Source organism: Symphalangus syndactylus, chromosome 5 (assembly GCF_028878055.3).
Source record: "Symphalangus syndactylus isolate Jambi chromosome 5, NHGRI_mSymSyn1-v2.1_pri, whole genome shotgun sequence".
In the NCBI taxonomy this organism is placed as follows: Eukaryota; Metazoa; Chordata; class Mammalia; order Primates; family Hylobatidae; genus Symphalangus; species Symphalangus syndactylus.
This window is the reverse complement of record NC_072427.2, coordinates 86092501-86114858: the sequence shown is the minus strand read 5'-3', so window position 1 is coordinate 86114858 and position 22358 is coordinate 86092501. Positions and strand designations below refer to the sequence as shown.

The 22358-nt window shown below is 50.5% G+C and overlaps 2 protein-coding genes across 3 annotated transcripts in view; both read right to left on the bottom strand.

Moving 5' to 3' along the window:
• TSPEAR (thrombospondin type laminin G domain and EAR repeats) overlaps positions 1–22358 on the bottom strand; it is a 194705-nt gene that overhangs the window by 27770 nt on the left and 144577 nt on the right. The window contains exons 3-6 of the mRNA XM_055279891.2: positions 6472–6710; positions 3771–3861; positions 2528–2684; positions 876–1007 (exon numbers count right to left, since the gene is read on the bottom strand). Of these exons, the coding sequence (XP_055135866.1) occupies positions 876–1007; positions 2528–2684; positions 3771–3861; positions 6472–6710 (619 nt within the window). The remainder of the gene's footprint in view (positions 1–875; positions 1008–2527; positions 2685–3770; positions 3862–6471; positions 6711–22358) is intronic.
• Positions 11628–12476, bottom strand: LOC129483090 (keratin-associated protein 10-1-like). 2 transcript variants are annotated; one of them, XM_055279917.2, is made up of 2 exons: positions 12147–12476; positions 11628–11933 (listed from the first exon to the last, which is right to left on the bottom strand). In XM_055279917.2, exons 1-2 carry the CDS (start codon positions 12474–12476, stop codon positions 11628–11630), a joined length of 636 nt encoding a protein of 211 aa, XP_055135892.1. The 2 variants fall into 2 exon arrangements, with proteins under 2 accessions (XP_055135892.1, XP_055135891.1); XM_055279916.2 differs by having other exon boundaries at positions 11628–12059; positions 12156–12476.

Here is a 22358-nt window from a genome sequence, read left to right as displayed (position 1 = left end):
TTCCCAAGCCCCAAGCCCCAAGCCCCAAGCCACAAGCCACGACTCCTGCACCTCAGCCTTGGGCATCAGTTTCCACATTTCGCTCTCACGGGAAAGGCCTGTCAAAGGGAGGCTGCTCACTGCTGCCAGGGGCTTTGTGATCTGTGCAGCCCCCAATGATACCGACAGGATGAAGTTTACATGTTGTGGCCTTGTTGAAAGGCTCACTGCTTCTACTGCAAGTTGTGCCCTTGATAATGTGAAAGAGAGCAGCACATGTGCTAGGCGGAATCCTTGCCCACTTCCCACGGGTAACCTGTCTGGAGCATCTATCGCCACCTCCACTCACCTTCGCAGCAGCGGGAACAGACTGCTGAGAAGGCTCTCTGTAAAAATAACCTTTCAGGCTCTTCATCTCCTTGGATCTCATCTCTGATCTAGTGGACAGGGAGGGTGTGGGCAGAGGCGGCGGCCGGGCCACCCTACCAAGGAGGCTGCAGGGAGGCAGGCATCTTCTTCTCATAGTTTGGGAAGGGGTACCACATGATGCCCAGCCCTGTCAGCCCGTGTGCCATGCCCTGGAGGTTCACATTTCCAAATGAGATGTACAGGCTCGAGGCTCCTGGTGGGGCGGTTTCCTGTCCTGGGTGGTGCCTTCCCTGAGGAGGGGCCGTGGCTGAGAGTCCTGTGGCTCTAGGGAGGGCAGTGTCCTGCCTGCCGCTTGCTTTGGGGATCAGGACTGATGCTGCCTCTCACTCTCACAAGTGCCCCAGCCTGACGGCCAAGCCTGAGGTCATTCAGGGGTGGCTGAGGTGCCACCTTTCCTAGCCTCCACTCCCAGTCACACTGCCAGAGTGGCCCTGCGTGCCAACGCCCTGGGTGCAGGGCTGCCTCACCTGCTAACACGGAGACCCACTCGTTGCCAACACACAGGTACAGCCCCTTCCGGCTAGCATCAAACCAGAACTGGGCGTCTTCCACCTCGGTACATGGTGGCTGGGGTCCCAGCGTCACTCGAATGTTGGTTTCTGAGGGAAGACCAGGAAGATGAGTATCTAGCAAGCCAGTGCCCCCCAAGGAAGACGACACAGGAAGAGGCCCCCAAACCAGGCTGCCCTGCCTCAGCCTCTGCACGCGGGCTTGGAAGCACCCCTGCAGGCACCTTGGCACAAGCCTGCCACATCGCAGGCAGGGAAGTGAGAACCTGGCCTACTGGTGACGAAGCACATCATGATGCCCCCTATATGGTCAGCCCACCCTCTGTCCACTCTGAAAGGCGTGGCTTTCCATCCCATTGAGACAGAAAAGGTCTGCTCCTCTGAGAGTCCTCAGCGATTGCACAGGGCGTGGTCCCCTCTCAGGAGGGCGTCCCTATTGACACTGGTGTATCTTAACGACGGCTTGGCTTGGATCTGTGACGGTTTGATCTCATCACTTCCAGTAGTCACACCCCACCATGGGTCCTAATTCTGCCACCTCTTGACTCTACATGGGACATCTGTGCACCTACCAGCCAGTGCTGGCCAGTTGTGACACAGTATACCATGCGACCCCGATGTGTTGGAAGTGGGGGCTCCCCTACCTCGTAACCGCTAACCCTGAGGCTCAGGGGCTCAGCTGTTCTCCACCTCACTGTCCCTCGGGGTGGCCGAGAGCAGTGGGGATGCGGCGGGGAGGCACATTTCAGATTCTCCATGGCGGGAGTGTGGTTTAAATAAATACAGTCACCCTTGTAACTTCACACAAGAGAAAGCCAAGCGGGGAGGCCCTCTGGGCCGGGGGATTGTGGAAGATGTGAGTGTAGGGCCAGAGTGGGCTCGACTGGGGTGGGCTGGTCTGGATGATGGTGGGACAGAGGCTGGGTGGGGAGAAATGGCCCAAACGCTGTCCTTGGGGGGCAAAAGGGGATGAGGGATGTCAGATAGCTCTGGACAAAGACTTTCTTTTTTTTTTTTTTTTTTTTGAGACGGAGTCTCGCTCTGTCACCCAGGCTGGAGTGCAGTGGAGCGATCTCGGCTCACTGCAAGCTCCGCCTCCCAGGTTCACGCCATTCTCCTGCCTCAGCCTCTCCGAGTAGCTGGGACTACGGGTGCCCGCCACCACGCCCGGCTAATTTTTTGTATTTTTAGTAGAGACGGGGTTTCACCATGGTCGCGATCTCCTGACCTCGTGATCCGCCCACCTCGGCCTCCCAAAGTGCTGGGATTACAAGCGTGAGCCACCGCGCCTGGCCTGGACAAAGACTTTCTAAAGTAAGTTAGGCCTGCTGTCTGCCTGGGGTCCTCAGGAAGGGTCTGGATGGCTGTCGTGGGAGTGCTCAGAGGGAAGGGCAGGATGACACTGGCCTGTCTGATGGTGCCGCCTGCCTACCTAGGGGTGGGCCCCCAGTATCCCCCTGGCCAATGTGACCGCTGCCTCCCCGGGGCAGAGATGAGAGGGGCAAGCACACGGGAGGGGCTGAGAGCTGAGCCCTGAGTTCCCGCCTGGTGTGAGGCCAGGGCTCTCGCGTCTGCCTTTGGTGTGGGGGCGGGCGGCCCCCCCTACTAACCATAGGGATATTTTAGCACCTCGTTATCTTCTGGCTTCCCTGTGAGAGCCTGCAGGACCCGTGGGATGGACAGCACCGCCAGCGGGGCGTTCCTGCTGGGACACAGCCTTGGGGTGGCATCTGAGCCCGGCAGCAGGACCAGTTGCCTCACCAGGCCCTGCAGAGAGAGGGACAGCTCCTTCAGGCCCACGCTGCTGGGGAGGGACCTGCTGGGGACAGCTCCTTCAGGCCCACGCTGCTGGGGAGGGACCCGCTGAGGAGGGGGCCACTGAGCTTGGCCCATCCAGACCCTGGAGGAGGGTCAGGTGGATGGAACCTAACCTTTTGCAGAGCTAAGTGGGAAGAGTTTACATGATGGTTACTGAGGAGGCCATGGGAGCAATGGTGAAGAATTGCCCGCCTTCCGAGGGAACTGAACCACAGAAGGGGTTTTTTATGTGAACTCAGAGTGACTGGCTACTCTGCTCATCCAACAGCCCATCCACCCATCCTGTTCATCCATGTATTCATCCATCCATCTGTCCATCCATCAATGCAATCCATTCATCCATCACTTATCCATCCATCCCTCCACCCACCCATCCATTCATCCATGCATTCATCCATCCATCCACCCATTCATCCATCACTCATCCATCCATCCCTCCATCCACCCATCCATTCATCCATCCATTCATCTTTCTTTCCATCTGTTCATCTCTCCACGCATCCATCCATCCATCCATCCATTTGTCCATCCCTCCATCTGCCCATCCACTCATCCATCTGTCAAACCATGCATCGATAAATATTCAGAGCATCTGCTATGTGTCAGGTATGGCTCTAGACACCGGACTCAGCAGGGAACAAAGGCCTCTAAGCCTCATGGAGTGAGGTCCCTGCTCGCACGTCAGTGGAGACACAGGCACTGAGCAGACACACAGCTGGCCTGAGAGCAGTAGGCCCTACTGAGGAAAGACAGCTCTGGGGAAGGGGCTGCAGGGCAGAGTGTGGGCATCAGCTCAGCATGGTGGGGGCAGCCTGAAGAGGACCGTTGGGCAGGGACCCAAGACCATCAGGGAGGAGGGTGCCAGGAGGAAACAGCAAGCATGAAGGCCCTGTGGTGGAGACTCCACGCACGCTGTGCCTTCTTTTCTCAGTTAGCACATCCAAGGATCCGTTCAACTAGAGCAGCAGGACAACTGGCCTGGGGCAGTCCCATCCCGTGGTGCGGGTGTTGGGAGGGCAGCCCCTCCATACTCGCCGTGAACAGGCCTTTGACTCTCCTCCGGCTGCCGACGAAGAATCGAGCTCCTTTCACCGATAGGGTGGCTGGGAAGGGCACATCAGCCATTCTGAAAATATCAAAGGACTGTGTTAGGGCCACAGGAGAGCAGTTGCCCCAGTTTACTCACAGAAGGAACGGAAACAAGCCCTTCACTAAGCAGCGTGCATCAGTGCTGCGGCTGCCACACAGAGGATGGCACACAGGGCCGATCGCCTGCACAGCTCTGGAGGCCAGTAGCCTGGATCAAGCTGGGGCAGGGGTTCTCCGAAGGCTCCAGAGGAGGACGCTTCCTTGACTCATCAGCTTCTGGTGGCTCCACGTGCTCCCCGTGACCTGTGGCCATGTCGCTCCAGTGTCCGACTCTCCCCGGATCTGTCTCCTGGTAAGGATCCTAGTCGCACTGGAGCAGGGCCCGCCTCCCTCCAGGATGATCTCAGCTTGACTCCATGACTGCAAAGCCTCTGTTTCCAGGTAAGGTCACATTCACAGGTGCTGGGTGGACATGAATTCTGGGGGGCACTTCACCCCAGGGCCAGGGCCTCCTGCAGAAGTGCGTGGTGACATGTTTAGCGGTTCTTTCCCATCTCATGGTGAACGTGCAGTGGCTTCGACCTGCACAGGGTCCTCCGGCCCACTCACCCTCCCTCTGCTGAGCTCCTGCACCATCACCCGGCCTGGGGTGCTGGGACAGATGGCTTCAGGACAGGAAGGAGGCTGGTGACCCATGAGGGTGTCAGGAGCAGGCGGTCTTGATGAGTGAGTGGAGGCTGAACTCTGGAGATGGAGCAAGGTGGGTGCCCGCTGAGGGACGGCGTGGCTAGAGCTCCTGGGGGGAAGAGCAGGGGTGCCTTCGGGCTCGCCTCCCACCCACACTGCCACTGTCTTTTATAAAACACCTGCTCCTTCCAGTCTTTGCCATCTGGCTGCAGCTGGCCGTGGTGAGCTCAGCTCCTGCCCTGCTGTCCCAGAAGGCCCCGTCCTCTGCACACAGCTCGGCCTCTGCTAGGGTCCAGGCTGCTGGTCCCCAAGCCCTGGCCTGTACCCTCCATGGTAGCCTGCCACGGGCTTAAGTTCTATCGTGGCCACAATCAGCTCCAGGCCTGTGACTCCTCATATCCCACCATCTTCCCCAGGAAGTCCACTTTTAAAACATTCGGGGAACATTCCTAATCATTATGCTTTCGACCCTAATTTCTTCCTTTCTCCTGATGAGGCAGGTGAACGTTTGTGCAGGCCTCAGGCGCTGCCGCCGCGTCATTCCTAGCTGCTGCGGCAAAGCCAGAAGTCAGGCAGCATTCACGTCCAGCCAGAAGGACTTTCTTTACAGGGTGGGAAGCCGCTGCTAGGTCAGGTTGTCTTCGGCCTGCACAGCACGTCCCTGGGAGGCTCGCAGCTCTCGGGACCTGAGAACTCGTCACCCTCCTAAGGCCCTAATGAGTTTGGGGTATGGTGGGAGAGAGGCGGTGATAAAAGTGTGTTTAAACTAACTGCGTCATAAAAACAATTATGAGATAAGTTTCATAACAAAACAGAAGGTCCTACCTTCGAAAGTAATATTTGAAATGATTTAATGTTTAATAGATTTAATATAAACCAGATCATTTGCAATTAAAAAGACAGAAGCACAGCCCTCCTCCACAGCGGTAGATCCTGACGTGGGTGACCAACTGGCTGAGCTGTGGGGACCGAGGGCTCCTGTCCAGGGGACCTACCGTCAGGCCACAGAAACCAGGAGACGCAAAAACAAGAAATGAACTTGGCTTCCAAGAGCCCCCGTTGTGTCCAAGGCCACAAAGGATAATCCTGTACTCATTTGGAGTTTCTGTCAACATTTGCTCCCTCGTCCATGAGGAACCTGCCACGTGGAGTCACGAAGCCGGGCCTGGGCCTCCAGCCTGGAGGTTGGGGAAGGAGTTACTCTGACTTCCTGCTGCTGCCTGTTGTGATGTTAACGCCCTCCCCACAGGGCCGGTCCCCTGCCAAGTCTCCTGAGCTACTTCTGGAAAAGGAGTGCGCTTGGTATGATCGCCCTTACCTGGTTCTAAGCCACTGACGCTGATGTGCGGCGGGTTTTGTGTTTAAGACATGGAGGAACATTAAAATCTGGGTTTTGACAGGAGTGTGCTTCATAAATGCTCCGCGGGAGAGGCCCATTCCCCTTCCAGCCCGAATCCAGGGCATCACTCACCACCTGTCCTCGCCAGTGTCCACTCTGCCCACAGATGGTGAGCCTGCCTCACCCCACGCAGCCCTTCAGAGGCTGGCTCGGACCCTGACCTGACCTCCCATGGTCAGCCCCTGCCTCGTGAATGGCTCTTGCCCCCTGGGCGGCTCCTGCTCCTGGTCGGCTCCTGCCCCTCCCCGCCATGGCTCCTGGCCCCTCCCCCCATGGCTCCTGGCCCCTCCCCCATGGCTCCTGGCCCCTCCCCCCATGGCTGCTGGCCCCTCCCCCCATGGCTCCTGGCCCCTCCCCCCATGGCTCCTGGCCCCTCCCCCCATGGCTCCTGGCCCCTCCCCCCATGGCTCCTGGCCCCTCCCCCCCATGGCTCCTGGCCCCTGGTCGGCTCCTGCCCCAGGACAGCCCCTGCAGGTGTTGCCCGGCAAGCATGGCTGAAGGACCCCTGACCTGGCAGGACTCTGCGGGCCGCAGGTGCACCCTCCCCGGGTCGGTACCTACATGTCCACCGGGAGGCCGCAGTCCATGGTGAGGGAGAAGACGCCTGCGGACACAGCCAGGACCAGCGTGTGCCAGCGGCTGTCCACCAGGGCCGGGCTGCGGAAGGACACTCGGGTCTGCCAGGCGCCGGCCGTGTCCTCGCGAAGGAACAGGAAGTGCAGCTGGGCAGGTGAGAACCGCAGGCCGAGCAGCAGCAGGTCGCTCTCCTCTGCCACCACCGTCAGCAGGTACTCGTTCCTCTGTGGAGAGTGGGCCAGGCTCAGGACGGGGCTGGGGGTAGGGGTCGGGTGCAGGGGCAGGGCAGATGGGAATGGCAGGGGTGATGAGCACAGGTGCTGAGAGGAGCAGGGGCTCACTGGAGGGGCGAGGCGAGGGGGCGCCGTGGATGGGAAGGGCAGGGCGGATAGGGGCCCTCTGATTAGCCCTCTAACGGGGAGGGATGGGGTTGATGGAGCGCTAGGGCTGGTGCGAGGGGTGGAGCTGGTGTGAGGGGGCGGGGCTGGTGTGTGAGGGGTGGGGCTGATATGTGACAGGGCTGATGTGTGAGAGGCGGGGCTGCTGGGCCAGGGGCAAGGCTGGTGCCAGGCAGTAGGGACTGGCTTAGTCAGGAGCACGGGTCCATGGTCAAACCCAAAGGCACCCCCACACACTGGGATGGCTAATGCCCAAAGAACAGAATGTGTTATGCTGGTGACAATGTGGAGAAACTGGAATTCTCGCACACTGCTGGTGGGAATCTAAAATTGTACAGCCACTGTGGAAAACAGGATGGCAGTTCCTCAAAAAGTTATAAACAGAATGACCAAATGATTCAGCAATTCCACTTCTGGGTCCATTCTCAAAAGAATCGAAAGAGATACTTGTACACACATGTTCATAGCAGCTTCCTCACAATTGCCAAAAGGTAGAAGCAACACAAGTGTCCATGAACGGACGGATGAGTAAACGCAGTGTGGTCCATTCACACAGTGGAATATTAGTCAGCCATAAAGAGGGAAGGAAATGCTGACACACGCGGCAACATGGATGAACCTTGGGGATGTTCCGCTTATATGAGGTCACTAGACTGGTCAGATTCACAGAGACCAAAGGTAGAATGGTGGGTGCCGGGGCTGGGGGGTGACGGGGAGTGAGTGTTTAATGGGTGTGGAGTTTCAGTGTTGGGAGATGAAGAAGTTCTGGAGATGGACGGTGGTGATGGCTGCACAACATGAATGTCCTGAATGCCACTGACTGTACCCTTAAAAGTAGTTTCAATGGTAAATTTTACATTATGTGTATTTTACCACAATTAAAAAACAAGAACGTATACAAATGCAGTGTCCACCAAGACCTCAGAGCTTTTTGGCTTCCTTTCCAATTTGGGTTATGTGAAACAAAGTACTTGATTGTACTTATTTCCAATTTAGATTCCATTAATTCCTAGCCCAACACAATTAAAGAATTGAAAGTGATGAAGCCTGAAAGGTAAAGCAGGTATGAAACCAGTTAGAGAGCATACAGTCACGTGCGCCCAGAGCACGTTTCAGTCGACAGTGGACAGCATAGGGGATGGTGGTCCTGTAAGATTATAACACTGACTTTTTACTGTATCTTGTCTGTGTTTAGAAACACAAATACACTGTTTGTACACTGTGACTGCCTGCAGTATTCACACAGTAGTGTGCTGAAAGTAGCTGCTCACTGCACCCTCTGCCTCCCAGGTTCAAGCAATTTTCCTGACTCAGCCTCCGAAGTAGCTAGGATTACAGGCACACGCCACCACACCCGGCTAATTTTGTATTTTTAGTAGAGATGGGGTTTCACTATGTTAGCCAGGCTGGTCTCAAACTCCTGACCTCAGGTGATCCGCCCGCTTCGGCCTCCCAAAGTGCTGGGATTACAGATAAAACAAAGTTTTGAGCTTTAAGACCAGAAGGATCAATTTCTATGTTTATCAGAAAAAAAGAAAAAAAAAAAACTATCTATGGGGCTATTAGGTCTTTTTCCGTTGGAAGTGGACTTTCTGTTCTGCCTAACTTTGTTTCCACTCCAAGCTGCTTACCCTCAGGTTGGGAGACAGAGGAACTCTTCTGTGGAAGGAAGCCCTGGTGGCTCAGGCTCAAGAGTTCACAGTGGCCAGAGTCCAGCCCTGTCAGCCGCTTGTGTTCCATGGCTGATGGAGAGGAGGGGCCTGCCCAGCTGCAGTGGCTGTTCACACTCTGGCCCCTTTCCGAGCGGTGCTGGGCTTCTCCCATCCTCAGGCTGCTGCTCCTGCCAGTGCTCCCCTCGGCGTCCTCCTGCACAGACCTCAGCAACACTGGCTTCTGGGCCTGGTTCCTACCCACTGGCATTTTGGGCCCTTGGGTGATATCTTGCCGTTAAAATCTCTCCTAAATGGAACCCATGGGTTTTTCTTTTTCTATCTGGTAATTCTGTCTGTTTCTATTTGGGATTTAGGGAGATTTGGAAACTATGCCTCAGGTAGCACCATGTCTGTAGGATCCACCCCTCCCCCTCAAAACAATCCTTGATCCTAGTAAACAAAAATTCAGAGCAAAAAGGAAATAGAAAGACTTGGTTTAAAAATAAAAGGTTTCTACTTAAACCCCACAGCAAACACTGTGTGTAGTGGTGAACCTTTGGTGCTTTCTCATGAAAGTCAGGAACAATCAAGGATTCTTTTAATTTTATTCAGCATCATCCTGGGTGTTCAAAGTAATGTTGCCACAGGAAAAACAATAGAAATGGGAGTTTTAAAGATTGGAAATGAGAAGTTAAATTCTCCTTAGTTTCAAATGATGAGCTCATGTACATAGAAAATTCCAAGAAAATCAATGACAAAGTGTAAGAACTAATAAGAGAACTTGCAAAGGAAAAGAGCTAAACATATGGTTTGATATGAAGACAATATATATGTGAATAATTTATATAGACATATATATAAGATTTATATACTAAGACAACGTAATAGAAAGCTGTTCCCCATTCACACTAGTAAAGCATCCCTGTGAAATACCTAGAAATTAATCCAAAGAGGAATATTTTAGACCTATAGAAGAAAATGATAGAATTCTAAATGGAACTATTGTACTATGTAACTGCAAGGCAAGATGAGATGAACAATTATAGTTTCCTCCTACATATTTAAAAGCTCAATGCAATCCAAATCAAAATTATAGTACTTTAAAAAGTACTTGAAAAGCTTTCTAAAATTAATCAAGGACAAGCTAGAACCAGCGTTTTCAGAAAATAAGATAGTGGCACCTTCCTTATGAGCTGTTAGGATATATTACGAAGCTGAATAACATGGATAGAACATCTGGAATGGGTTCAAGGACAGATCAAGAGATTAATAGAACAAAATACAAAATACGGATTTCAGAAGCAGACTATACAAACATTTCTATCAGACGAAAGAGATGTTTCAAATGGGAGATGGAGAGAGTAAACTAACTTTAAAAAAGGACAGTTGGCTATTGGTGGAAGAGAAAGATTAATACGTCATACCTCACAGAGTCATATCAGCAAATGGGACAAAAAGTTAAATCTAAGCAATAACAATGAAACCAATATCAGCAAAATTCGGCCTGTTTCCAATCTCGGGGAGTGTGCTGTATAGAAGCGATGATGGGTTGGAAATATTTGGAGGGCATATGATGGACGGAGGATCCCCAGCCCTAAATCCACAAGAAAAACACACACAGCATGATAGGAAATGGGCTAGGAATGTGAACAGGAAACAGCATGGACGGCCGTGCACTTAGGCCATAGTGGGTTCCCAGCAGCTGTCAGTGCAGAGGGCAGGGAGCTGAGAGCAGATCAGGCTGAGCCGGGGTCACGCGGGGTCCCCCAGCCACTGAGGGCACTGGGCAGCAACCATGCAGGCCCCGCCCCTCCAGGCTCCACCTCACTTTCTGTGGCATTTCTGTGCCTGTTCTGATGACCACAGCCACAGCAGCACCACGTCCATCAGGCTGCGGCCGGCCTGGCTGTGTGGTGACCGCAGCATCCCAGGGGCGGGCATTCTCATCAGCGTTTTGATTTCTGCAGCTGGCCTGGAGGAGCTTGTCTCACAGTCTGAGGACCGACTGCTCTGTGCCCACCCAGGGTGGCGGAGCCCCATGCGCTGCCTGATCTTACCACTGTCCCCGCTGACGGCCTTTCCCACAGGACATCACAGGCAGCTCATGCTCCCCGCGTGGACCAAGCCTTAGAGAGATGAGAGTGTTGCTGACTGTGTGCCCACACCGGCATCATCTGTGGGAACCCAGGCTCCTCATCCCTACACCTCTGTGGAACCTGCTGCCCTCAGAGGAGAACCTGGGCAGCACCCGGGTTTTGGGGAATCCTGTGCATCCGTCCGCCCACCCCATGATGCTTTTGTCCTCATCGAGTCCCTTGTCTCCTGTGCAGGTGCAGCAGCCCCTCACTCTCCCCTTACGTTGCTGCTAAATGGGCAGAACCCTCAGGCGGGAGGCACACAGGGAGGGTGACCAGGCCTGGAGGCTGCAGTGCCCAGACCCCAGACCAGCTTCCTGGAAGGTGACTCTGCAGGGCGGGCTCTCCCAGGTGAGAGAGTGGGTGGGACGGTCCTGGAGCCTGGAGAGCGCCACACCCCAGGGCACGGCAGCGAACGACCAGGCTCAGGAAGACCCGGGCACAGGGGCTGAGCCGGGACTGAGCCTTCCTGGGAGTGACCGTGAGTCCCACCTGGTGAACCCCTGGAGGAGTTAGGCCACTGTCCCCTGTGACTTCTAGGTTAAGTCACTCATTCCTAAAAATAATCATGGCTGGAGGAGACCAATGTCAGCTCAAAACCATGTATCCCCAGGAGCACAACAGAAAAGAGAATCAGGTGACCAAGGAGAGTTTATTGGGGAGCAGGAGGAGGTGCTGACAGGTTCAAGTCGAGGCCAAGTGACCCAGAGCAGAGAAGCTGGGAGGGAGGACAGGGGACCCAGCAGGCAGGTGGGCACCTGCTGGGAGGCAGGAGCTGGGGAGCTGCAAGGATGGAGGCTCCTGGGAGCAAAAAGGGGGAGGTCGCCTCAGCACAGGGGAGACACGGGGACCCATCCCAGGTGGGGGCAGCCACCTAACCCAGGTCAGGAACTGAGCCCAGCTGGCCCAGGGGGGCGTGCACATCCGCAGCTGGACTCCTGGCCTGAGAAGAGGGCTCAGCAGGCCGGGCAGGAGCACGCGGGGCGGCAGAGGCGGGACACGCAGGAGGCCGGGCGGCAGCAGCTGGCCTGGCAGGAGGAGGCAGGGGCACAGCAGGAGGAGACAGGCACGTAGCAGGCAGGCCTGCATACGGGGCGGCAGAGGAGGGACACGGAGGAGAAGGGTCTGCAGCAGGAGGTGGTGCGGCAAGCCGGCTGGCAGCTAGACTGCTGGCAGCATGAAGTGGAAGCCCCAGAGCAGACAGGCACACAGCAGATGGGTTTGCAGCAGACAGGCTTGCAACGGACGGGCACATAGCAGGCCTGCTGGCAGGGGGAGGAGGTGCAGCAAGCTGGCTGGCAGCTAGACTGCTGGCAGCATGAAGAGGAATCCTCAGAGCAGGTGGGCACATAGCACACCGGCTTGCAGCAAACAGGCACACAGCAGGACTGCTGGCAGGAGGAAGAGGCACAGCAAGCTGGCTGGCAGCTAGACTGCTGGCAGCATGAAGAGGAATCCTCAGAGTAGGTGGACACACAACACACAGGCTTGCAGCAGACGGGCACGCAGCAGGCCTGCTGGCAGGGGGAGGAGGTGCAGCAAGCTGGCTGGCAGCTAGACTGCTGGCAGCACGAGGGCGTGCAGGAGCTGGTGCAGCCTGATTGGCAGGGGCTGGGCTCACAGGCCGCCTGGCAGCAGGGGCTGGACACACAGCTCCCTGGGGTGCAGACCAGGGTCAGGCAGGGGGCCGGGGCACAGCAGCTGGGGGCGCAGCAGGGGGGCTCGCAACAGCTCTCTGGGCAGTCGTCCACTCGCCAGGAGTCGGAGCAAGTGCTGGAGCAGATGGACATGGTGGATGCAGCCATGCTGGGGTGGGGAGGAGGTGAGCTGGGGGAGGTGTGAGTGAGTGTGGGAGTGAGTGTGGGAGTCAGTGTGTGTGTGAGTGATTGAGTGAGTGTGTGAGCTTCGTGGGGCTGTCAGGCTTTTATACCCCTCCTGGGCTTGTTGTTCCAGGGCCCACAGCCTCCCCTTCCTGGTTGCTGAGAGGCGGCGCGTGTCATGACTAGGGGTGTTTGTTTGCCTGTGATGTGACCCAGCTCATAAATCTGTCATGTCTGGGCTGTAGCCTGTCCCATGTGGATCCCTGGGGGCAAGAGTGGAGGTGGACCTGGTCCCAGCACCCCACCAGTGCAGCCCAGGTTGTAAAAAGGGGGCTGTGGAGGCAGGTGTGGCCCTTCAGCCTTAACGCAAAGTGTGGCATGGCAAGGCGAGAGCTGTCCCACCCACGATTATGGGGGTGTCTCCTCCCTAAAGCGGGTCCTCACTGAAGAGGCAGAAGCAGCTGGTAGAAGCACAGGATCACCGGAGCAGCCGGAGAGAAGGTGCAGCAGTGGCCGGTGAGCCCCACAGTGGTGGCCCTGCACATTCCTTCCCCCATCCCCATCACTGGAGGAGTTAGAGCCCCAAACAGGGAGAAGAGGAGCAAGGAAGGAGAGCCCATGCCCCTCCCCGCAGCCTTCCCCGAGGTCCACTCAGACATTCATGTGGGAAGGCTGGGGATAGGACTGGGTTTCAGATAGGAAAGAAAAGTTTTGAACTGGTCCATCCTGGGCTATGGATTTGGTTCTGCTCTTAAAGGCCATAGCTTTATGATGTGCTCCAATCATAGATAACTCAAGTCCCATTATCAATATTTCTTTCTTTTTTCTTTCTTTTTTTTTGAAACGGAGTCTCGCTGTCGCCCAGGCTGGAGTGCAGTGGCGTGATCTCGGCTCACTGCAGGCTCCGCCCCCCGGGGTTCACGCCATTCTCCTGCCTCAGCCTCCCACGTAGCTGGGACTACAGGTGCCCGCCACCTCGTCCGGCTAATTTTTTGTATTTTTAGTAGAGACGGGGTTTCACCGTGTTGGCCAGGATGGTCTCGATCTCCTGACCTCACGATCCGCCCATCTCGGCCTCCCAAAGTGCTGGGATTACAGGCGTGAGCCACTGTGCCCGGCCCAATATTTCTTAAATTTTTTTTTTTTCATACAGATGGGGTCTCAAGTGATCCTTCCTGCCTTGGCCAAAGCACTGGGACTGCGGGCATGAGCCTTGTGCCTGGCCATCATCAGTGTTTCTGCACCACGTGTCTTCCCTGTTCCTGTTCATTGTCCTTGCTGTCCTCAGCTTCCTTTCTTCAAACATAAGCTGCATGTAAGCAGGGAGTGTGTTTGTCTTGTTCACCACTCAGTCTTCAAAGGCCTAAAATCATGCCTGGCGCAAGGAAGAGCCTTTGTAAAAATGGGCTGAAATAATAAACTTTTTTGGAGAAATTATTGAAGAGTAATTTTGAGCTCTGAAAATGATTCCATTGTGCCACCTTTTTCTTATGCTGTATAAAATGCTCTGTCAAGTTCTCCTTTCATGTGTGGGGAACTGGCTAGACTGGCCATCTAGCTGAGAAAAATTAGGAAATCTGGTTTACAAACAAAATTTCTGTTCGAAGGGGCCGGGAGGTATCAAGACAGCTGAGACTTGAGTGAGTGAATCCGCATTAGAGAGAAAGTGCACAGAAGTGAGTCCAATATTCCTTGTGGATTTTCTTATTGAGGCATTTACCAATTTACAGACCACAGCCAAGTGGCTGAGAGGCTGATCAGCTGAGCAGAGCTTTTAGTAGTCTCATGGAATTAGAAGAAAAAAACCACAGAGTTCAGGACCTGACAAGGTGGAGGGATTCTAGTAAAAAAAACCCTAGGTTTTCAGCTGGAAATGCTGAATGTAAGTGAAGGGCTATTCCCTCGGAGGAAGGAAAAACCAGAAAGAATGAAGCCCACCTTTAAATCAGCTCGTACTGAACTCATATGATCTGCCTGTAGCCTAACTGCCTCCCAGAAACAGAAGTCATCTCTTCTGGAGACAGCAGCATCAACAGAGGCTCAAATCATCTTACAAATTTTCATAAAGTCCTTCATTCAGTCAAAAAATTACTAGGGATACTAGAAGACAAGACCAACTGACCAAAAGACCAAGAGGAAAAAACAAACAAAAGAAACAGACGTGCAGGAGATCTAAATATTAGCATTGTGAAACTGGAATTTAAAGTAATGCTGATTAACTTGCTCAAGAAAATAGAGAACAAATGGAGAATTTCAGTGTCAAACTGGATTTATTAAATGGAATCAAACAGAAATTCTGGAAACGAAGAACATAATAGCTGAAATTAAGAACTAGGTAGCTTAGCTTTACAACATATAGACAAAACCAAAGAGAAGATTAGTAAAGGAAGGGAGATGAAGAAATTTCAAGCCTGAATACAGAGATGGGAAAGAAAAAAGGGAAATAAAGAAAGTGGAGCAATAAACACGCCTATATTTTGTGAAAATTTATGGGAAAAATGATTGAAATCCTACAAGGAGAGGAGTAAAATAGGTGTAGTAAAATATTTGAAGATATAATGGACGAGAACTTTAACCTGATGAAATGCATAGATGCAAAGAGCATTTAAGAATTTTTAGGCCAGGCGTGATGGCTCACACGTGTAATACCACCACTCTGGGAGGCCAAGGTGGCCCTGGTTGAAGATGAGCCGGGACAATATAGCAAAACCCAATCTCTACAAAAAATATAAAAAATTGGCCCACTTTGGTGGTACATTTGTAGTCCCAGCTACTCAAGAGGCTAAGGAGGAGGATCACGTGAGCCTGGGAGGTAGACCCTGCAGTGAGCCAAGATTGCACCACTACAGTCTAACCTGGACAACAGAAGGAGACCTGTTAAAAAAAAAAAAAAAAAAAGAAAAGAAAAAGAAAAAAAAGAACCCTCCAAACCAAGAATCTTTAGCAAGTGAACACAAAGAAAACTACACCTGGGCACATTGGGGTTGAAATCCAAAGACAGAAAAATTTAAAAACAGCCAGAGGAAAACAAGACATATCACCTTCAAAGAAGCAACAATAACATTTACAGATGACTTCTCAGTAGAAATGATGAAAGGCAGAGGACAATGGAATGATATATTTACTGTCTGAAAGAAAAGAAGCACAAAGCTAGAATTCTATACCTGGAAGAAGATTCCCCCAAATGAGAACAGAATAATGATATCCTCTAGACACCAAGAGGATGCGTCACCAGCAAGATCTGCACTACAGAAAATACTAAAGGGAGCGTTAGGTAGAACAAAAACAAGCACAGATGAAAGCAAGAAGTTGATAAGGAAATGAAGTGTAACAAAAGAAGAACACATAGGGAAAATCTAAATGAATATTGACTGTATAAAATGTCTTGTAAGTTGTAAAATATTTATAGAAATAAAATACATGGCAAGAACACAAAATTCATGGAGTTAAAGTGGCTTAAGCACACTGCACCATCTGAAAAATAATATAAGGTCTAATTTACATTAGACTTTAAAAAGTCATGGATTCATGTTATAATCTCCACTATAATAATAAAGGAATATACAACTCACTAGGAAGTAGATGCATGTACTCGGCTGAATCATGCCTCCCCAAAAGTTGTCTCCACCCAGAACCTCACAATATGACCTCATATGGAAATAAGGTATTTGCAGATATAATTAGTTAAGTCATACGGGATCATAGTGAACCTTAAATCCAATGTCTAGTGTCTTTACCAGAGAAAGGAGAAGGAAGTTCAGACATACACACAAAGGGAAGAAGATGATATGACAACAGAGGCAAAGACTGGAGTGAAGATAGAAGCCAAGGGACCCCAAGGTTTGCTGGGTGCCACCAGAAGCTAGAAGGAGCAAGGACAGATTCTCCCTTGGAGCTCAGAGAAAGCATTGCCCTGTGGAAACCTTCATTTCAGGTGCCTGGCCCTAAGAACTATGAGAGAATAATTTTCCATTGTTTTCAGTCACTCTTTTGGTGTAATTAGCTATGGTAGCACTAGGAACCAACACAATGAAGGAATAAAAAAACCTAAAACACTCAATCCAAAAGCAGTAAAGCAAGGAGATAAAAGGGAGTAGATTCCTTGCATAAGCAAAACCACAGTGAGATGGGAGGTTTAAGCTCAAACGTATCAGCAAAGCCCCACATTCTTGCCAGTCCTGCACGTCAGATGTATCATTCCTTTAGTCAACACAGCTGTATAGAGTTCACTGGGGTTTAAGTTTGCATTGTCCTGGTGATTCATGATGTGAAACATGTTTTCATGTGTTTATTTGCCATCCGTATTTGTTCTTTAGTGAAGGGTCTATTTAAGCCATATATTATATGGCAAAATACTAAACGCTGTGGGATTCTGTAGATGTGATATTATGGCAATAGTAATAATAATAGGACGAAAAAATCAGTGCCTATCAGGGGCTAGAGTGGGGATGTGGAATGACTACAAAGGGGCATGAGGGGAATTTATGGGATGATGAGAGGAGTCTATGTATTGATGGTGTTGGTGGAGACACAACTGTCTATATTTGTCCAGACACAGAATCCAAGAAAAGGAAAAGTCCCAAATATATCATATTGATTAAATGAATCTAAGATTAAAAGCCATTCTACAAAGCAAATTATGGACCCAAAGATTTTCACCACAGAATGCTCTCAAATAATTGGGAAAGAAATAATGCTAGGCTTAAATTTCTCAGCTTGTTTTATTAGGCCATCATAATTTTCCAGAACTTAGGAAGTGGGACCTGAAGTATTGGCCTCTAGTGAGAGCAACTGAGGAATGCTATGTCCTGCCCGGGGCGGGGGGGCCACATGGATGTTACCTGGGGACATGATGGCCTGGCTGGGGAGGGGCCAGCCACAGGCCAGGAGAATGGCCAGGAACAGAGGCTAATGAGGAAGCCACTGTCATGCAGAAGCTGGAGCAGACTGATCAGCAGGGGCTGGGCCCACAGGACATTATGCGCTGATGAAAGTGAACCCATCAAGAAGATATATCAATGGTAAATATATACATATCTAATATCAGATCACCAAAGTATGTGAAACAAACATGGACAGACATGAAGAAAGAAATAGACAGTTCCGGTTCTACAACAAGAGTTAGAGACATCAGTGAGCCATTCTCTGTAATTAAAAAAAAAAAGAGGCCGGGCGTGGTGGCTCACGCCTGTAATCCCAGCACTTTGGGAGGCTGAGGCGGGCGGATCACAAGGTCAGGAGATCGAGACCATTCTGGCTAACACGGTGAAACCCCGTCTCTACTAAAAGTACAAAAATTAGCCGGGTGTGGTGGCGGGCGCCTGTAGTCCCAGCTACTTGGGAGGCTGAGGCAGGAGAATGGCATGAACCCGGGAAGCTTGCAGTGAGCTGAGATCGCACCACTGCACTCCAGCCTGGGCGACAGAGCGAGACTCTGTCTCAAAAAAAAAATAATTAATTAATTAATTTTTAAAAAAAGAATTGACATTCAGTAAAGAAATAGAAGATTTGAAGAACCCCCTAAACACATCTAACATAGATGCAGAAACACCCAACTCAACTAACAGCAGACAACACACTCTTCTCAAGTTCACATGGGACAGTTGCCATATTAGACTATACCTTAGGCCACAAAACTAGTCTTAATAATTTAAAATGATCAAACTCATACAAACTATCTTCTCTGATTATAATGGAAAGAAACTAGAAAACAACAGAAGAAAAATTGGAATTCACAAATATGTGTATATTAAATTACACACTCTCAAACAACCAAGGAGTCAAAGGAGAAACTCAAAGAGAAGATAGAAAATACTTTGAGATGAATAAAAAAAGCAAACCAAAACTTATGAGATGCAGTGAAAGCAGTATATAGAGGGAAATTGATAACTGAATGCTTACATTTTTAAAAAAACAGAAAGATCTCAAATCATTAATCTAACTTTATACCTTAAGGAACTAGAAAAAGAAGAGCAAACTGTATCCAAATTTAGCAGAAGGTAGAAAATAAAGACTAGAGCACAGAAAAATGGAATAGGAAGTAGAAAATCAGTAGAATCAATGAACCTCAAAGTTGGTTCTTTGAGAAGAGCAACAGATTTGACAGATCTTTATCTGTCTAGATCTTTATCTAGACAAATATTTATCTAGATTAAAAGATGACAGATTCAAATAATTAAAATTGTAAACGAAAATGGGAATACCATTACTGACCTTACATTAATAAAAAGGATTATAAGGAATACTATGAAAATTTGTACACCAACAAATTAGATAACTAATATGTAATGGAAGAATTCTTATAAACACACAAACTACCAACATGGCTACCTTTCCTTCATATGGATCCAGGTTACTGTCTAGTGCCCTTTTATTTCAGCCTGAATTGGCATTTCTTGTAAAGCAAGTCAATTGGCAATGAGCTCTTTCAGGTTTTATTTACCTTGAAATGAATCACTTTCTCTTCAGAGTCTCACTCTGTTGCCCAGGCTGGAGTGCAGTGGTGCAATCTCTGCTCAATGCAAGCTCTGCCTCCCAGGTTCCCACCATTTTCCTGCCTCAGCCTCCCTGAGTAGCTGGGACTATAGGCTCCTGCCACCAGGCCTGGCTAATTTTTTGTATTTTTAGTAGAGATGGGGTTTCACCGTGTTAGCCAGGATGGTCTCAATCTCCTGACGTCGGGATCCACCTGCCTTGGCCTCCCAAAGTGCTGGGATTACATGAGCCACCACGCCTGTTCCCTCTTTCATTTTTGAAGGATAATTTTGTCAGATGCTGATGTCTTTTTGGTTGTTGGTTTCCCCTGCCCCTGTACTCCAAGGCAGCATGTGAAATATGTCATCCCAATGCCTCTGGCCTCCATGGTTTCTGATGAGAAATCCGCTGTTAGTCTTCTGTCCAGCAGCTTTCTAGATTCTGTTTTGACTTTTGAGAATTTGATTACACTGTGTTTTTGTGTGATTCTCTTTGAGTTTATTCTACTTGGGGTTCACTGAGTGGCTTGAATGTGTAGATTAATATGTCTTCTCAATTTGGGAAGTTTTGGCCATTAGTTCTTCAATTATTTTTTCTGCTCCCCCTGTCTCCCCTCCATCTGGAAATCCAGTTAAGTGTGTTGGTGTGCTTGATGGTGTCCCACAGGTCTTCTAAGATTTGTGCATTTTTCTCCATTCTCACATCTACTCCCCTTTGTCTCAACCACTCCTCAGACTAGAGTATGTTAATTCGTCTGTCTTTATGTTCACTAATTCTGCCACCTGATAAAATCTGCGGTTGAAACCCTATCATGAATTATTTATTTCAGTTGTTGTAGTTTTTAATTCCAGATTTTCTGTTCGGTTTCTTTTTAAAGTTCCTATCTCTTTATTGATATTCTCTATTTGGTGAGGCACCATTCTCCTGGTTTATCTTAATTCTTTGTCTGTGATTTTATTTAGTTTTTTGAACATGTTTAAGAGAGTTGATCGAAAGGCTTTATCTAGTAAGTCCAATTCTGGGCTTCCTCAGGAAGATTTTCCATTAATTGCTTTCCCCCCACGAGTAGCTCATATTTCTTCCTGCTTTGGTGAAAACCAGACAGTGACTATTACGATGGGATATTTCTGGGTATCAGGTTCTCCTCCCTCTGCACAGTTTGCTGTTGCTGATTGTCGTGGATTGTGGTTGTTTTTGCTTGTTTATGTCAAGTTAAAAAGTAGTTTCTTCATCATGTGTGCTCACTTTCTATTAGCTTGGTGCTAAGACAGTAATTTGACAGAGAGTTCCTTAAATCCCTGGAATCAAAAAATTGTTTTTCTTCAGGGTTTGTAGCTGGGCTCTGTGTGTTGGTCCACACGCCTCAGCACTCGGCTGGGGAGTTTGCAACTCTGCCTTCCCCTTCACTTCCTGCTTGCACCTTTACTTCCTGCTTGCACCTTCCCTTCCTGCTTGCACCTTCCCTTCCTGCTTGCTCAGAGCCTGAAATTCAGCCAGAGGTGAGCACTGAGAGCTTCTTAAGTCTTTTCTGTGCCGGTGCCCCATCATGGGCATGCGTGGGGGCCTTCTGGACTACCAAGAATCAGTGGATCCCCCAACTCCCTTATTCCTCAAAGCATGTCATCTTCCAGCTTTTCCTCCCAGGCTTTTTGGGCGTGCCCAGTGTTTTCTGGCTGATACCTTTGGCCCCAGGTGGCACTGACTGTTTAATGTTCCGACAAAGCCTCAGTGTAGCTGCTCTCTGCCTTGAGTCTGAGTTGGTGAAATAAGGGGCAAGCCCTGTGTGTTAGTCCTTCAGGGAGCTGCCAGATGGGTAGAAACGGACAACTGCACTGCCTTGCAAACAAGGTCCCCTCTGCTTCCCTGGCAGCAGCACCCCACACCAGGAACTCAGGCTGCTGTCTTCCTGACTGTCATCCAGCTGGGGAGGGGGGATGGGGCAAGGGGATGTTAAAATCCACAAGGTTCTATTGGATTGTGCTGCTTTTTCTTGATTATGCGTTCCCTTGACTGCTGCAAACCTTCAGGTATTTTCCAGAGTTCAGATAAAATTGAACTCCAGCCCCCTTTGTTGGGGTGGGTGGGTGGACGGCAGGTGGGGACAGGAAGGTCTTGGGGAAGCGATGGTGGAGGAAGCCCAGGACAGCGTGGGACCACGTCCAAACCAGAGGGTGGGAGAACAGGTGACCGTGTAACACGAGTGCAGATGGAGCCAGACAGTTTCAAACAGGACTGAACGAATCTGAGAGTAGACTCCTCGAAATACAACTGCAGAGCTGGGGGACGCTGGCCGGGGGTGGCCGGGGGCGGTGTGTTTGTTTATTTGGGTTTTGGCAGTTTCTGATGTTCCATGGTGGGACTGGCCCTCACAGTTCCCCGCTGTGCCATTTCCTCTGACATCGGTATTCACAGGCACAATTAGGGACCATCTTTGGAGGGCATTTCTCAGTATCTCTATGAATTTGAAATCCATGAACACTCCGCGCTAACAATGCCACTTCTAGGAATTTAGGCAAAAATGTACCTAAGTGTGGAAAGGTATATGGTAGAAACACCCACAGAGGTGTTAGAAATAGAACTCAGAGTCATAAGGAAAACGAGCACTTAGACAAAGGATTTTTTAACAAAGCCAATTTATCTTTGCGCAGAGAAGTGCCTCTCGTGTGGCTGGTTGCCACGAGAGCACACAGAACAAAGGAGAGTGAAAGTTTTTATTTTTGATGCAAATCCTGCCCCTGTGCCCTTTTTTAACTGGCTGGGGTCGGACCGCACAATCTCAGCTAGACCCTATTGGCTAAACATTTAGGGGAAGGGGTCGTCTGCGGCGAGCTAGAGAGTCAGTCTTTTCTCAAGTAAGGAAAGGAATGTGAGCTGGTGCTGATGAGGCCACTGGTGCTGTGGCATGCCTGGGCGTGTAGGAAAAGCAGAAAGAAGGAAAGAAGAAGAAAGACATTGGGAGGGGTACTGGGAATTAAACAATAAAGGACTGATCAGGTTGTTTGAAGAGAAACCTTGCCATATCTCACAAGAGGTATCGTTTGTAATAACGAACAACTGGAGAGACATCAGGGCCATCCACGTGGCGTTGCAGACATCAAGTGCAGCGTGTTCACACTTTGGAACGCTGCTCACCTTGCTGAAGAAAACCATGAGAAAATATTGTTTTAAATCAACCTGGCAAAAAAAGAATAACGTGTGCCCCCCGCATTGTGATTGTATAGCTGTGGAGAAGTCAAGGCTCAGGGCCTCTCGGGGGCAACGTGGTGACGGTCACCTCGCCAGTGTCCCTTGCCTGCAGTTGCATTTCTACGAGTCTGTTCTCAGATTTGCTCAATCCTGTTTGAAAGCACATCTGGCTACATCTGGACCTGTGTGTCCATGTGTTTCTCTTGC

Excerpts from the sequence above, each read along its gene's own strand:
- LOC129483090 (XM_055279916.2), bottom strand. The coding sequence starts at position 12,476 with ATGGCTGCATCCACCATGTCCATCTGCTCCAGCACTTGCTCCGACTCC. Across the intron at positions 12,060-12,155 it reads TGCCCGTCTGCTGCAAGCCT|TCCTGCTGTGTGCCTGTTTG; the intron begins GTGTGTTGTGTG and ends TCCTGCCAGCAG.